This window comes from Pseudophryne corroboree, chromosome 6 (assembly GCF_028390025.1).
Source record: "Pseudophryne corroboree isolate aPseCor3 chromosome 6, aPseCor3.hap2, whole genome shotgun sequence".
In the NCBI taxonomy this organism is placed as follows: domain Eukaryota; kingdom Metazoa; phylum Chordata; class Amphibia; order Anura; family Myobatrachidae; genus Pseudophryne; species Pseudophryne corroboree.
The window spans coordinates 25,863,935-25,879,802 of NC_086449.1; the positions used below are offsets into that span (position 1 = coordinate 25,863,935).

The 15,868-nt window shown below is 47.3% G+C and overlaps 1 protein-coding gene across 4 annotated transcripts in view; it reads left to right on the top strand.

Annotated features, from left to right (window-relative positions):
- Positions 1–15,868, top strand: part of LOC134935943 (very-long-chain 3-oxoacyl-CoA reductase-B-like) — a 197,837-nt gene that overhangs the window by 142,837 nt on the left and 39,132 nt on the right. The window contains exons 2-3 of one of the 4 annotated variants that reach the window (XM_063930801.1): positions 303–349; positions 424–499. The exons of the other annotated variants lie outside the window; for them this stretch is intronic. Of the exons in view, the coding sequence (XP_063786871.1) occupies positions 303–349; positions 424–499 (123 nt within the window). The remainder of the gene's footprint in view (positions 1–302; positions 350–423; positions 500–15,868) is intronic. 4 annotated transcript variants of the gene reach the window in all.

Consider the following 15,868-nt stretch of genomic DNA (forward strand, 5'->3'; position numbering starts at 1 on the left):
GCTTGGTGAATTTGGCATTTTAAAATCCCCCATAAAAACCTATGGGAATTGCTTTTAGAGTTAAAATCGGGGATCCCGCGGTACTCCATGCACACATTTAGGGGATACTTAGTATTTGTGGGTACCTATTGGAAATTCTAGTATATTGAGGTGATTGTCAGCCTGATGAACCACCAACCATTTAAGTCTGTTGATTGTTTTTATTACAACTGGTTGTTCTGTACAAGGATTACATTGAAAACGTTCTCCTGTTTTCTCTACTTAAAATCTGTATTTTTATTTTCTTGTCATTGACTACACAGTGGTAACAGGAGCGACGGATGGGATAGGAAAAGCCTACGCGGAGGAGGTCGGTATACATAATTATGTCTGTTATCCAACGGAGTATGGAATCTCTATAACACCCATGTATCTCACCCATAGCTGGCCCGGAGAGGACTCAATGTCGTCCTCATCAGTCGGACTCTGAAGAAGCTACAAAGAGTTGCGGAAGGGATAGGTGAGAGATCCCGGCGTTTGGTCGCCATCTGTCAGTGGTTTGCCCAGTACCAGAGATCAGATAAATGCATCAGAGCTTTAGGCACCTCACTGTAAGGAGAACGTAGGAGATCTCCAAGGAGGAAGTAGTTAGTCTGACGAAGACGTTGTTGATGCTGTTGATAGTTAATACGTTGACAGTATTATTTCTATGGGAGATTGTTGTACTGTTATTCAAAGTATTACCTTATAATGGTGTTGGCATTGTAACTTTATTTATTGTGATTGCTCTAACCTTAACAATATACTTTAAACTAGCTTATCAACTAAAAATAACGACACAGACGCCAACTTCATAGATTTATAAGGTCATTGTATTTATTAATTGGATGACCCTAAATGTAGGCAAGGCAAGGCACAATGGCCAGCTCCAGTCAAATATATCATACAACTTGGCGGCAACTGAAATGCCCCCAACTGTAATGGCGGCGACTAAAACGCCTATACTCTATATAAGCATAACCTGCGCTGTGAATGACTCACCACCCCTTACTGGCACGGTACCTCCTAGTCGGAACGCCCATTGTCCCCCTAAGGGGCAGGACAACACCGGCCTTCCATCAAAGTGGTAAGTGCTCCACAGCGACCACTTATGCTACATATGACTGCTGGCCGTAGCGCCTTCCCACAACCGCCAGGTTCACGAACCGCAGCCTGCCATCCAAAGAACTAGACTAAATGTAACCATAACAACCTTACTCCAAAAAGAAAAATAAACCCTTAAGGAACACACCAACACCCAACGGGGAAAGATGCACCCCATCCTTCCTGAAATAGTGGGGACTCTAAAGCACCAACAATGGGTGCCTAATAGCAACACCACCAGAAGACACTACAAATTTTGACACCGCAAAATGTATCTTCCGTGCCCTGTCCAGGGCAACCACACCGTAGGAACCTCTCCACACAAAACTGGGTATAATATCAGACCGAACCAAATGGACTTCAGGTCAGCAAAATCATAACAATTCCAAATCCAACTTGACCTTCAATATCAAATCAATCCCCCTAACTTGGCTGATATCGTTACCACCCAGGTGAATAACTAACCAGTCAGGCCGTCCCCACTGTTCTTCCCTCTGGAACACTAGATCCAAGAAACCAGCCCATTTAAGGCCCCGGACACCTAGCCATCGGACTCTCCTACCGCCCAAAAACTCAGATGCTCGTCTACCATAAGGGTGCCGCTCGGCCCAAAACCAAAAACACATAAGAGTGGCCTACCACCCAGACCTGTTCGCAGGGATCACTGGGAGCTGTAACAGAAATATAACCTAATAGTCAGAGAACTCAAAAGTGTGTGCAGAAGACAAAAACATCAAATAAACCATAAATAAACTGTAAATAGCAACCCAAACAAAGGAGAAAACTTAAAAAACCTCCCATGGACCTGGAGAAATAGCTGTAATTAGTAATTGTAATTAGGCCCCCGCGAAGGAAAAATAAAAAATTCTCTGCACACCCTCGATTCCTGAATGCTAGCCATTTGCAAACCAACGGGTAAACATAATTTTTGGGTTGGCGCAACAGGCACAACATCAAACCTTATCCAACCGAATATAGGACTTAAAAGCCGCGGACTTCCAACGTCCCATATCCTGTATGGCTGCTGTTGAAAGACCGCTAGCTGCAGTGCAAGTAGCAGCCCCTATGCGGAACAAGTGCGTCCCATAATCAGCGCTGTTCAGCCCCAATGCACATAAACGTTTCAACACTGCAGCGAACTGAAACCTGGTGAGAGGCAGGGAATCCCTGTGTAGCAAGAATTGGAAGCCACCCAGAGGCTGTAAGGGCAAATAGATGTGCGCCAACCAGACCGGGCACAACACCGGGTCCGTATGACTCTTAAAAGTCACCCGAGGTATCTTGAAAACACTACCTCGGGTTGGCAATGCATACTACGTCCGGAAATAACAGACCGGTATCCCTTGACCGTTTATTCGATGTAACTAGTTCGCTGACCCTAAACGCACCAAAAAATGCCCAGGAATAAGCCAATCTGAACAGGGCCGCCTCAAATGCAGAATCAGCTACTGCAGTGAGAATCGCCAACAACTCGTGCAACAAACGCAAATCTATAGGCCTGCGCGAATCTGCGGGAGGGGGCTTCTCTTTTGCCCAGCCCTTTAAAGCTTTGGACAGGACAAAAGACCTAGTTGGATCATTCTCACGCCGCAAGCGAGCGTGGAACGAAATACCCACTAAGGCAGGCATATGGCCTCTTTGGACCTACCTTGTTTGTAATGGTCCCAAACGAAATCCAGTAACAGCTCCCCGTCTGACTTACCCTCTCCCGCAAACCTAGTGCAATATGACTCCCAGTCTTGCCAGGCTGCAGAATATGCCCGATGAGTCTAGGGAGCCAAAGATTTCTGCGCCAAATCCGCTATACCTGATCTATAATCTGCCAGACATAAGGCGGACATGTCAATCCCAGCGACTCAGCTCCCGGAGCCAACACGCAAAACCTACTGAAGTTGAAACGTGACAAAGCGTCCACAATGCCATTATCAACCCCAGGCACATGACGTGCAGCAAAGGTAATGTTGAAACTCAAGCATTTCAACACCAGGAATCTCAACAACCGCAACACTTGGGGCACAGAGGAACGTTGGTTGTTGATGGCCTGCACCACACCCAAATTGTCGCACCAGAACGTGATGGTCTGATTCGTCAATTTGGGAGCCCATAACTCAGCTGCTATGATTATTGGAAAAAGTTCCAACAATAACAAATTTGCCGTAAAGCCTCAAGAGACCCAGAAAGGAGGCCAGGGAGCAACACACCACTTGCCCTGAAAGAACGCCCCGAACCCGGTGGGCCCCACAGCATCCATGAATAACTGCAGGTGGGCATTAGAGACAGGCCAGAGGGGCCACAGCAACTCCAAATTAAATTCAACTAAGAAAGAAGACCAAACTCTCAGGTCATCCTTGATCTCTCTGGACAGTCGAATGGTGTGATGCGCCCCGGACACCCCCTGCAGTGGCCCTCTCCAGTTTATGGCAGAAAACCTTCCCCATGGGGATAACCCTGCAAGTGAAATTGAAGGAGCCCAGAAGGGATTGAACCTGACGCAGCCTGTCCCTGCTTTTGCCCAAACAGTCCTGTATTTGGTTCAAAAGCTTCAGCACCATATCGGCCGGAAGGCGGCAGCAACCTGCCGCCATCTCCACCTCGATAACCAGGTAGGAAAGGCAGCATGCAGGACCGTTGGTCTTGTCGTGGGCTATGGAGACCCCCAATACTTGAAACAGGGCATCAGCATAGGAAAGTAACTCATTGCAGGCGTTGCTATCTCTTGGCCCTATAAAGAGAAAATCATCCAAATAGTGGGCAATGCCTTCATAGCCGGTGCCTGTGCAAATGCACCAATGTAAAAAACTACTAAACCTCTCGAAATAGAGAGAGAACATCCCATGGGCAGACACCTGTCAATATAGTAATCCCTCGCCCAACTGTAAACTCATAAACCTAAATGAGTCAGGGTGAAGGGGAAGGAGTCAGAAAGCCGACTCAATGTCTAACTTCGCCAACAGAGCGAAGGGTCCAAACCCCCATCTCAATTCCAGGGCCTCCTCGTCAAACAACTGATAACGGACTAGTGATGAGCGGGTTCGGTTTCTCGGAAACCGAACCCCCCCGAACTTCACGCTTTTTACACGGGTCCGAGGCAGACTCGGATCTTCCCGCCTTGCTCGGTTAACCCGAGCGCGCCCGAACGTCATCATCCCGCTGTCGGATTCTCGCGAGGCTCGGATTCTATCGCGAGACTCGGATTCTATATAAGGAGCCGCGCGTCGCCGCCATTTTCACACGTGCATTGAGATTGATAGGGAGAGGACGTGGCTGGCGTCCTCTCCGTTTAGAGTAGACTAGAGAGTAGTAGAGACACTTGATTTACTAATTTTGGGGAGCATATTAGGAGTACTACTTGCTGATAGTGTGACCAGTGACCACCAGTTTAATTAATCCGTTCTCTGCCTGAAAAAAAACGATACACAGTGTGACACAGTCACATACCATATCTGTGCTCAGCCTCAGTGTGCTGCATCATCTATGTAATACTATATATCTGACTGTGCTGAGTGCTCACTGCTCACACAGCTTAATTGTGGGGGAGACTGGGGAGCAGTTATAGCAGGAGTACATATTTTAACAGTGCACACCACTGCCAGTGTGACTGACCAGTGACCACTAACCACCAGTATATTGTGATTGTCTGCCTGAAAAAGTTAAACACTCGTCGTGTGGTGTTTTTATTCTATAAACGCATTCTGCTGACAGTGTCCAGCAGGTCCGTCATTATATAATATATACCTGTCCGGCTGCAGTAGTGATATATTTTTATATCATTATCATCCAGTCTATATTAGCACTGCAGCAGACGCAGTACGGTAGTCCACGGCTGTAGCTACCTCTGTGTCGGCAGTCGCTCGTCCATCCATAATTGTATACCACCTACCCGTGGTGTTTTTTTTTTTTCTATCTTCTTGATACTAGTAGCTTACTTTAGGAGTCTGCAGTGCTGAGCTGACAGTGTCCAGCAGGTCCGTCATTATATAATATATACCTGTCCGGCTGCAGTAGTGATATATATATATTTTTTATATCATTATCATCCAGTCTATATTAGCAGCAGACGCAGTACGGTAGTCCACGGCTGTAGCTACCTCTGTGTCGGCAGTCGCTCGTCCATCCATAATTGTATACCACCTACCCGTGGTGGTTTTTTTTTTTTCTATCTTCTTGATACTAGTAGCTTACTTTAGGAGTCTGCAGTGCTGAGCTGACAGTGTCCAGCAGGTCCGTCATTATATAATATATACCTGTCCGGCTGCAGTAGTGATATATATATATATTTTATATCTCATTATCATCCAGTCTATATTAGCAGCAGACGCAGTACGGTAGTCCACGGCTGTAGCTACCTCTGTGTCGGCAGTCGCTCGTCCATCCATAATTGTATACCACCTACCCGTGGTGTTTTTTTTTTTTTTCTATCTTCTTGATACTAGTAGCTTACTTTAGGAGTCTGCAGTGCTGAGCTGACAGTGTCCAGCAGGTCCGTCATTATATAATATATACCTGTCCGGCTGCAGTAGTGATATATATATATTTTTTATATCATTATCATCCAGTCTATATTAGCAGCAGACGCAGTACGGTAGTCCACGGCTGTAGCTACCTCTGTGTCGGCAGTCGCTCGTCCATCCATAATTGTATACCACCTACCTGTGGTGTTTTTTTTTTTTCTATCTTCTTGATACTACTAGTAGCTTACTTTAGGAGTCTGCAGTGCTGAGCTGACAGTGTCCAGCAGGTCCGTCATTATATAATATATACCTGTCCGGCTGCAGTAGTGATATATATATATTTTTTATATCATTATCATCCAGTCTATATTAGCAGCAGACGCAGTACTGTAGTCCACGGCTGTAGCTACCTCTGTGTCGGCAGTCGCTCGTCCATCCATAATTGTATACCACCTACCTGTGGTGTTTTTTTTTTTTTCTATCTTCTTGATACTACTAGTAGCTTAGTTTAGGAGTCTGCAGTGCTGAGCTGACAGTGTCCAGCATGTCCGTCATTATATAATATATACCTGTCCGGCTGCAGTAGTGATATATATATATTTTATATCATTATCATCCAGTCTATATTAGCAGCAGACGCAGTACGGTAGTCCACGGCTGTAGCTACCTCTGTGTCGGCAGTCGCTCGTCCATCCATAATTGTATACCACCTACCTGTGGTGTTTTTTTTTTTTCTATCTTCTTGATACTAGTAGCTTACTTTAGGAGTCTGCAGTGCTGACAGTGATAAAACTTTATATTTATCTTACTTAAAACCCTTTAAGAGGTCTAAGAACACTGTACGCTATTAACGTATGGAATACCGTAAGGGTACGCACGTTGCGTAACAATCGCTTAGCCGTAGTCGAGACGCTCAAACGTCACGTTCGCTCACGGCCAAGAGATCACAGGCAGGCACGCTATTGGCTGCCGACTAACGTAATGATACGCTATCAGCGTAGCGGACGCTCGGGACCACGAGGAGATCACCAGCGGCGCAGACGCTCACAGTGTAAAACCTTTCTATCTAAACCATAAACAATGTAATATGCAGTAAAACCTTAGTGTAGTGATAAGATGAGAATGCAACACTGTGTAAGCGGGTTTACACTAAAGCTGTTTGAGCGATAGAGACGCTCCTATTACCCACTGCACTATAATGAACACACAATACCGGTCTAAGGGTCTAACACCTTTTAAGGAAATGAATAAACGTTCAAAAAGAATAATACAATACAAGTCATACACTACCAATATAACATAGACTACCTAACCAGATAACTACACAGGAAATACAATATCAGTACAATAACTATATAAGAGAAACGAGAGAGAAGGAGAAGAGAGAGAGAGAGAGATATGGCTTACAATAACAAGAAAGACAATATGATTGCGGAGAAAACTTACGCACAAAGGGGAACGATCGCATGCGCCTCTGGATATCCAGCTCCCGATTATCAGCAATGAGAACCGTTGAAGAGAGTGAGCTGGATATGATCGGCTTGTCTATTTATGCCCCACACACAATACAATTCAATGGTCCCTACATTCTTATTGTTCATTGGACACAGGAATTCGTCTTCACATTATAACAGAAGGTCATAGGTTGATTCATACAGGTGGGCTGTGACTATTTCCAACTGCTCAGGTGGGTGGGAAACTAGGTTTCCCGCCGCATGGATAAGTAAGTGCAAATAATAGTAAATGGACATAAACTTCTTATGTCCATAACTATTCGCACGAGCGATTAATCCGCTTCAAACCAACACCGGAATATTGCTAATTAAATACTCTTCCGATGGATACTAAACACCACTGTATAATCCTTGTCTGACCCTTTGTATCAGACAAAGAGGGATCTCTCTGTCCATGAACATGCTACATTAACTAAACTTTCAGAATCTATCAAAGGGACCATGATCTACAAAATACGTTATACAGTTAAAATATGTTATGAACGAGTCGCCCGCTAGACGCACATAAACTTTACCGTAAATGCGCACACCGTGCGCCTGCGGGTGCCCGCAACGGCGAGTATGCGCACGCACGGCAGGGCTCATGAACGTGCAACAGGCACTCGCATGAGGTGCAAATATGGCAGTGTGCATAGTGATATTTTTCTGACTTTGACAACAGTGTCCAGCAGGTCCGTCATTATATAATATATACCTGTCCGGCTGCAGTAGTGATATATATATATTTTTTATATCATTATCATCCAGTCTATATTAGCAGCAGACGCAGTACGGTAGTCCACGGCTGTAGCTACCTCTGTGTCGGCAGTCGCTCGTCCATCCATAAGTATACTAGTATCCATCCATCTCCATTGTTTACCTGAGGTGCCTTTTAGTTGTGCCTATTAAAATATGGAGAACAAAAATGTTGAGGTTCCAAAAATAGGGAAAGATCAAGATCGACTTCCACCTCGTGCTGAAGCTGCTGCCACTAGTCATGGCCGAGACGATGAAATGCCAGCAACGTCGTCTGCCAAGGCCGATGCCCAATGTCATAGTACAGAGCATGTAAAATCCAAAACACCAAATATCAGTAAAAAAAGGACTCAAAAATCTAAAATAAAATTGTCAGAGGAGAAGCGTAAACTTGCCAATATGCCATTTACCACACGGAGTGGCAAGGAACGGCTGAGGCCCTGGCCTATGTTCATGGCTAGTGGTTCAGCTTCACATGAGGATGGAAGCACTCAGCCTCTCGCTAGAAAAATGAAAAGACTCAAGCTGGCAAAAGCACAGCAAAGAACTGTGCGTTCTTCGAAATCACAAATCCACAAGGAGAGTCCAATTGTGTCGTTTGCGATGCCTGACCTTCCCAACACTGGACGTGAAGAGCATGCGCCTTCCACCATTTGTACGCCCCCTGCAAGTGCTGGAAGGAGCACCCGCAGTCCAGTTCCTGATAGTCAGATTGAAGATGTCAGTGTTGAAGTACACCAGGATGAGGAGGATATGGGTGTTGCTGGCGCTGGGGAGGAAATTGACCAGGAGGATTCTGATGGTGAGGTGGTTTGTTTAAGTCAGGCACCCGGGGAGACACCTGTTGTCCGTGGGAGGAATAGGGCCATTGACATGCCTGGTGAAAATACCAAAAAAATCAGCTCTTCGGTGTGGAAGTATTTCAACAGAAATGCGGACAACATTTGTCAAGCCGTGTGTTGCCTTTGTCAAGCTGTAATAAGTAGGGGTAAGGACGTTAACCACCTCGGAACATCCTCCCTTATACGTCACCTGCAGCGCATTCATCATAAGTCAGTGACAAGTTCAAAAACTTTGGGCGACAGCGGAAGCAGTCCACTGACCAGTAAATCCCTTCCTCTTGTAACCAAGCTCACGCAAACCACCCCACCAACTCCCTCAGTGTCAATTTCCTCCTTCCCCAGGAATGCCAATAGTCCTGCAGGCCATGTCACTGGCAATTCTGACGAGTCCTCTCCTGCCTGGGATTCCTCCGATGCATCCTTGCGTGTAACGCCTACTGCTGCTGGCGCTGCTGTTGTTGCTGCTGGGAGTCGATGGTCATCCCAGAGGGGAAGTCGTACTCGTAAGACCACTTTTACTACTTCCACCAAGCAATTGACTGTCCAACAGTCCTTTGCGAGGAAGATGAAATATCACAGCAGTCATCCTGCTGCAAAGCGGATAACTGAGGCCTTGGCATCCTGGGCGGTGAGAAACGTGGTTCCGGTATCCATCATTACTGCAGAGGCAACTAGAGACTTGTTGGAGGTACTGTGTCCCCGGTACCAAATACCATCTAGGTTCCATTTCTCTAGGCAGGCGATACCGAAAATGTACACAGACCTCAGAAAAAGATTTACCAGTGTCCTAAAAAATTGTTGTACCCAATGTCCACTTAACCACGGACATGTGGACAAGTGGAGCAGGGCAGGCTCAGGACTATATGACTGTGACAGCCCACTGGGTAGATGTATGGACTCCCACCGCAAGAACAGCAGCGGCGGCACCAGTAGCAGCATCTCGCAAACGCCAACTCTTTCCTAGGCAGGCTACGCTTTGTATCACCGCTTTCCAGAATACGCACACAGCTAAAAACCTCTTACGGCAACTGAGGAAGATCATCGCGGAATGGCTTACCCCAATTGGACTCTCCTGTGGATTTGTGGCATCGGACAACGCCAGCAATATTGTGTGTGCATTAAATCTGGGCAAATTCCAGCACGTCCCATGTTTTGCACATACCTTGAATTTGGTGGTGCAGAATTATTTAAAAAACGAGAGGGGCGTGCAAGAGATGCTGTCGGTGGCCAGAAGAATTGCGGGACACTTTCGGCGTACAGGCACCACGTACAGAAGACTGGAGCACCACCAAAAACGCCTGAACCTGCCCTGCCATCATCTGAAGCAAGAAGTGGTAACGAGGTGGAATTCAACCCTCTATATGCTTCAGAGGTTGGAGGAGCAGCAAAAGGCCATTCAAGCCTATACAACTGAGCACGATATAGGAGGTGGAATGCACCTTTCTCAAGCGCAGTGGAGAATGATTTCAACGTTGTGCAAGGTTCTGCAACCTTTTGAACTTGCCACACGTGAAGTCAGTTCAGACACTGCCAGCCTGAGTCAGGTCATTCCCCTCATCAGGCTTTTGCAGAAGAAGCTGGAGACATTGAAGGAGGAGCTAACACAGAGCGATTCCGCTAGGCATGTGGGACTTGTGGATGGAGCCCTTAATTCGCTTAACAAGGATTCACGGGTGGTCAATCTGTTGAAATCAGAGCACTACATTTTGGCCACCGTGCTCGATCCTAGATTTAAAACCTACCTTGGATCTCTCTTTCCGGCAGACACAAGTCTGCTGGGGTTCAAAGAACTGCTGGTGACAAAATTGTCAAGTCAAGCGGAACGCGACCTGTCAACATCTCCTCCTTCACATTCTCCCGCAACTGGGGGTGCGAGGAAAAGGCTCAGAATTCCGAGCCCACCCGCTGGCGGTGATGCAGGGCAGTCTGGAGCGACTGCTGATGCTGACATCTGGTCCGGACTGAAGGACCTGACAACGATTACGGACATGTCGTCTACTGTCACTGCATATGATTCTCTCCCCATTGAAAGAATGGTGGAGGATTATATGAGTGACCGCATCCAAGTAGGCACGTCAGACAGTCCGTACTTATACTGGCAGGAAAAAGAGGCAATTTGGAGGCCCTTGCACAAACTGGCTTTATTCTACCTAAGTTGCCCTCCCACAAGTGTGTACTCCGAAAGAGTGTTTAGTGCCGCCGCTCACCTTGTCAGCAATCGGCGTACGAGGTTACTTCCAGAAAATGTGGAGAAGATGATGTTCATTAAAATGAATTATAATCAATTCCTCCGTGGAGACATTGACCAGCAGCAATTGCCTCCACAAAGTACACAGGGAGCTGAGATGGTGGATTCCAGTGGGGACGAATTGATAATCTGTGAGGAGGGGGATGTACACGGTGATATATCGGAGGATGATGATGAGGTGGACATCTTGCCTCTGTAGAGCCAGTTTGTGCAAGGAGAGATTAATTGCTTCTTTTTTTGGTGGGGGTCCAAACCAACCCGTCATTTCAGTCACAGTCGTGTGGCAGACCCTGTCACTGAAATGATGGGTTGGTTAAAGTGTGCATGTCCTGTTTATACAACATAAGGGTGGGTGGGAGGGCCCAAGGACAATTCCATCTTGCACCTCTTTTTTCTTTCATTTTTCTTTGCGTCATGTGCTGTTTGGGGGGTGTTTTTTGGAAGGGCCATCCTGCGTGACACTGCAGTGACACTCCTAGATGGGCCAGGTGTTTGTGTCGGCCACTAGGGTCGCTTAGCTTACTCACACAGCTACCTCATTGCGCATCTTTTTTTCTTTGCGTCATGTGCTGTTTGGGGAGTGTTTTTTGGAAGGGCCATCCTGCGTGACACTGCAGTGCCACTCCTAGATGGGCCAGGTGTTTGTGTCGGCCACTAGGGTCGCTTAGCTTACTCACACAGCTACCTCATTGCGTCTCTTTTTTTCTTTGCGTCATGTGCTGTTTGGGGAGTGTTTTTTGGAAGGGCCATCCTGCGTGACACTGCAGTGCCACTCCTAGATGGGCCAGGTGTTTGTGTCGGCCACTAGGGTCGCTTAGCTTACTCACACAGCTACCTCATTGCGCCTCATTTTTTCTTTGCGTCATGTGCTGTTTGGGGAGTGTTTTTTGGAAGGGCCATCCTGCGTGACACTGCAGTGCCACTCCTAGATGGGCCAGGTGTTTGTGTCGGCCACTAGGGTCGCTTAGCTTACTCACACAGCTACCTCATTGCGCCTCTTTTTTTCTTTGCGTCATGTGCTGTTTGGGGAGTGTTTTTTGGAAGGGCCATCCTGCGTGACACTGCAGTGCCACTCCTAGATGGGCCAGGTGTTTGTGTCGGCCACTTGGGTCGCTTAGCTTAGCCATCCAGCGACCTCGGTGCAAATTTTAGGACTAAAAATAATATTGTGAGGTGTGAGGTGTTCAGAATAGACTGAAAATGAGTGGAAATTATGGTTATTGAGGTTAATAATACTTTGGGATCAAAATGACCCCCAAATTCTATGATTTAAGCTGTTTTTTAGGGTTTTTTGAAAAAAACACCCGAATCCAAAACACACCCGAATCCGACAAAAAAAATTCGGTGAGGTTTTGCCAAAACGCGTTCGAACCCAAAACACGGCCGCGGAACCGAACCCAAAACCAAAACACAAAACCCGAAAAATTTCCGGTGCTCATCACTATAACGGACCCTGCAATATTTGTCAGGAATGGTGTCATTAATGGAACCCCCATGAGGATGAGACAGATGCTGTATTAAGCGGAATTACCAGGGACCTTCTTGGGCACCACAGCTAAGGGGGAAATGCACAAACCCGGCAGAGGAATGCTATCAAAATGTCCGCACATGCATCCAAATTGGACTTCAGCCTCCACCTTCTGCCTCACCACATGGGGGAAGTCCATTGCCGACTTCAAATTCCTGTGGAATATAACCTGAACGGTATCGGAAATTGGCAAGTGGAAGCCGGAACAAAAACCGTCTAACAAAAACTCTGCATCAACTTTATAAGGAAAACAAAGCAACCACTTAGCCAATTCTGACACAACTATGGGAGAAGAGGCTTTACTTAGCATCTCCGCCAAACTCCCCCGTGCTGGCTGGAGTGCCCCGCCCGCTGACTTACATCCTTTGGCCGGGTGACTGGCTCCACAAACCCTACAGGAGTGTCAAAAAAATAAGAATTTACTTACCGATAATTCTATTTCTCGTAGTCCGTAGTGGATGCTGGGGACTCCGTCAGGACCATGGGGATTAGCGGCTCCGCAGGAGACAGGGCACAAAATTAAAAGTTTGACCACTAGGTGGTGTGCACTGGCTCCTCCCCCTATGACCCTCCTCCAAGCCTCAGTTAGGATACTGTGCCCGGACGAGCGTACACAATAAGGAAGGATTTTGAATCCCGGGTAAGACTCATACCAGCCACACCAATCACACTGTACAACTTGAGATCTGAACCCAGTTAACAGCATGATAACAGAGGAGCCTCTGAAAAGATGGCTTCCAACAATAATAACCCGATTTTTGTAACAATAACTATGTACAAGTATTGCAGACAATCCGCACTTGGGATGGGCGCCCAGCATCCACTACGGACTATGAGAAATAGAATTATCGGTAAGTAAATTCTTATTTTCTCTGACGTCCTAAGTGGATGCTGGGGACTCCGTCAGGACCATGGGGATTATACCAAAGCTCCCAAACGGGCGGGAGAGTGCGGATGACTCTGCAGCACCGAATGAGAGAACTCCAGGTCCTCCTCAGCCAGGGTATCAAATTTGTAGAATTTTACAAACGTGTTCTCCCCTGACCACGTAGCTGCTCGGCAGCGTTGTAATGCCGAGACCCCTCGGGCAGCCGCCCAAGGTGAGCCCACCTTCCTTGTGGAGTGGGCATTTACAGATTTTGGCTGTGGCAGGCCTGCCAAAGAATGCGCAAGTTGAATTGTGCTACAAATCCAACGAGCAATCGTCTGCTTAGACGCAGGAACACCCAGCTTGTTGGGTGCATACAGTATAAACAGCGAGTCAGACTTTCTGACTCCAGCCGTCCTTGAAATATATATATATATTTTTAAGGCTCTGACAACGTCGAACAACTTGGAGTCCTCCAAGTCGCTAGAAGCCGCAGGCACCACAATAGGTTGGTTCAGGTGAAACGCTGATACCACCTTAGGGAGAAACTGAGGACGCGTCCGCAGTTCTGCCCTGTCCCAATGGAAAATCAGATATGGCTTTTGTACGAAAAAGCCGCCAATTCTGACACTCTCCTGGCCGAAGCCAGGGCCAGTAGCATGGTCACTTTCCATGTAAGATATTTCAAATCCACCGATTTGAGTGGCTCAAACCAATGGGATTTGAGGAATCCCAAAACTACATTGAGATCCCACAGTGCCACTGGAGGCACAACCGGGGCTGTATATGTAGTACTCCTTTGACAAAAGCTTGGACTTCAGGAACTGAAGCCAATTCTTTCTGGAAGAAAATCGACAGGGCCGAAATTTGAACCTTAATGGACCCCAATTTGAGGCCCATAGACAATCCTGTTTGCAGGAAATGTAGGAATCGACCCAGTTGAAATTCCTCCGTCGGAGCCCTCTCCTTCAGGATCCGGCGTTCAACCGCCATGCCGTCAAACGCAGCCGCGGTAAGTCTAGAGGTAGAGTGCACGGATCCTCCGTGCGCATCTCTTGAAGTTCCGGGTACCAAGTCTTTCTTGGCAAATCCGGAGCCACGAGTATCGTTCTTACTCCCCTTTGCCTTATAATTCTCAGTACCTTGGGTATGAGAGGCAGAGGGGGGAACACATACATTGACTGGTACACCCATGGTGTTACCAACGCGTCCACAGCTATTGCCTGAGGGTCTCTTGACCTGGCGCAATACCTGTCCAGTTTTTTGTTGAGGCGGGACGCCATCATGTCCACCTTTGGTTTTTCCCAACGGTTCACAATCATGTGGAAGACTTCTGGATGAAGTCCCCACTCTCCCGGGTGGTGATCGTGTCTGCTGAGGAAGTCTGCTTCCCAGTTGTCCACTCCCGGAATGAACACTGCTGACAGTGCTATCACATGATTTTCTGCCCAGTGAAAAATCCTTGCAGCTTCTGCCATTGCCCTCCTGCTTCTTGTGTCGCCCTGTCTGTTTACGTGGGCGACTGCCGTGGTGTTGCCCTACTGGATCAACACCGGCTGACCCTGAAGCAGAGGTCTTGCCAGGCTTAGAGCATTGTAAATTGCCCTTAGCTCCAGTATATTTATGTGAAGTGAAGTCTCCAGGCTTGACCACACTCCCTGGAAATTTCTTCCCTGTGTGACTGCTCCCCAGCCTCTCAGGCTGGCATTCGTGGTCACCAGGACCCAGTCCTGAATGCCGAATCTGCGGCCCTCCAAAAAGGTGAGCACTCTGCAACCACCACAGAAGAGACCCCCTTGTCCTTGGAGACGGGGCTATCCGCTGATGCATCTGAAGATGCGATCCGGACCATTTGTCCAGCAGATCCCACTGAAAGGTTCTTGCGTGGAATCTGCCGAATGGAATCGCTTCGTAAGAAGCCACCATTTACCCAGGACTCTTGTGCATTGATGCACTGACACTTTTCCTGGTTTTAGGAGGTTCCTGCCTAGCTCGGATAACTCCCTGGCTTTCTCCTCCGGGAGAAAAACCTTTTTCTGAACTGTGTCCAGAATCATCCCTAGGAACAGCAGACGTGTCGTCGGGCTCAGCTGGGATTTTGGAAAATTTAGAATCCACCCGTGCTGTTGCAGCACTACTTGGGTTAGTGCTACACCGGCCTCTAACTGTTCTCTGGATCTTGCCCTTATCAGGAGATCGTCCAAGTAAGGGATAATTAATACGCCTTTTCTTCGAAGAAGAATCATCATTTCGGCCATTACCTTGGTAAAGACCCGGGGTGCCATGGACAATCCAAACGGCAACGTCTGAAACTGATAGTGACAGGTTTGTACCACGAACCTGAGGTACCCTTGGTTTGAAGGGCAAAATGGGACATGGAGGTAAGCATCCTTGATGTCCAAGGACACCATAAAATCCCCTTCTTCCAGATTCGCTATCACTGCTCTGAGTGATTTCATCTTGAACTTGAACCTTTGTATGTAAGTGTTCAAAAGATTTCAGACTTAGAATAGGTCTCACCGAGCCGTCCGGCTTCGGTACCACAAACAGCGTGGAATAA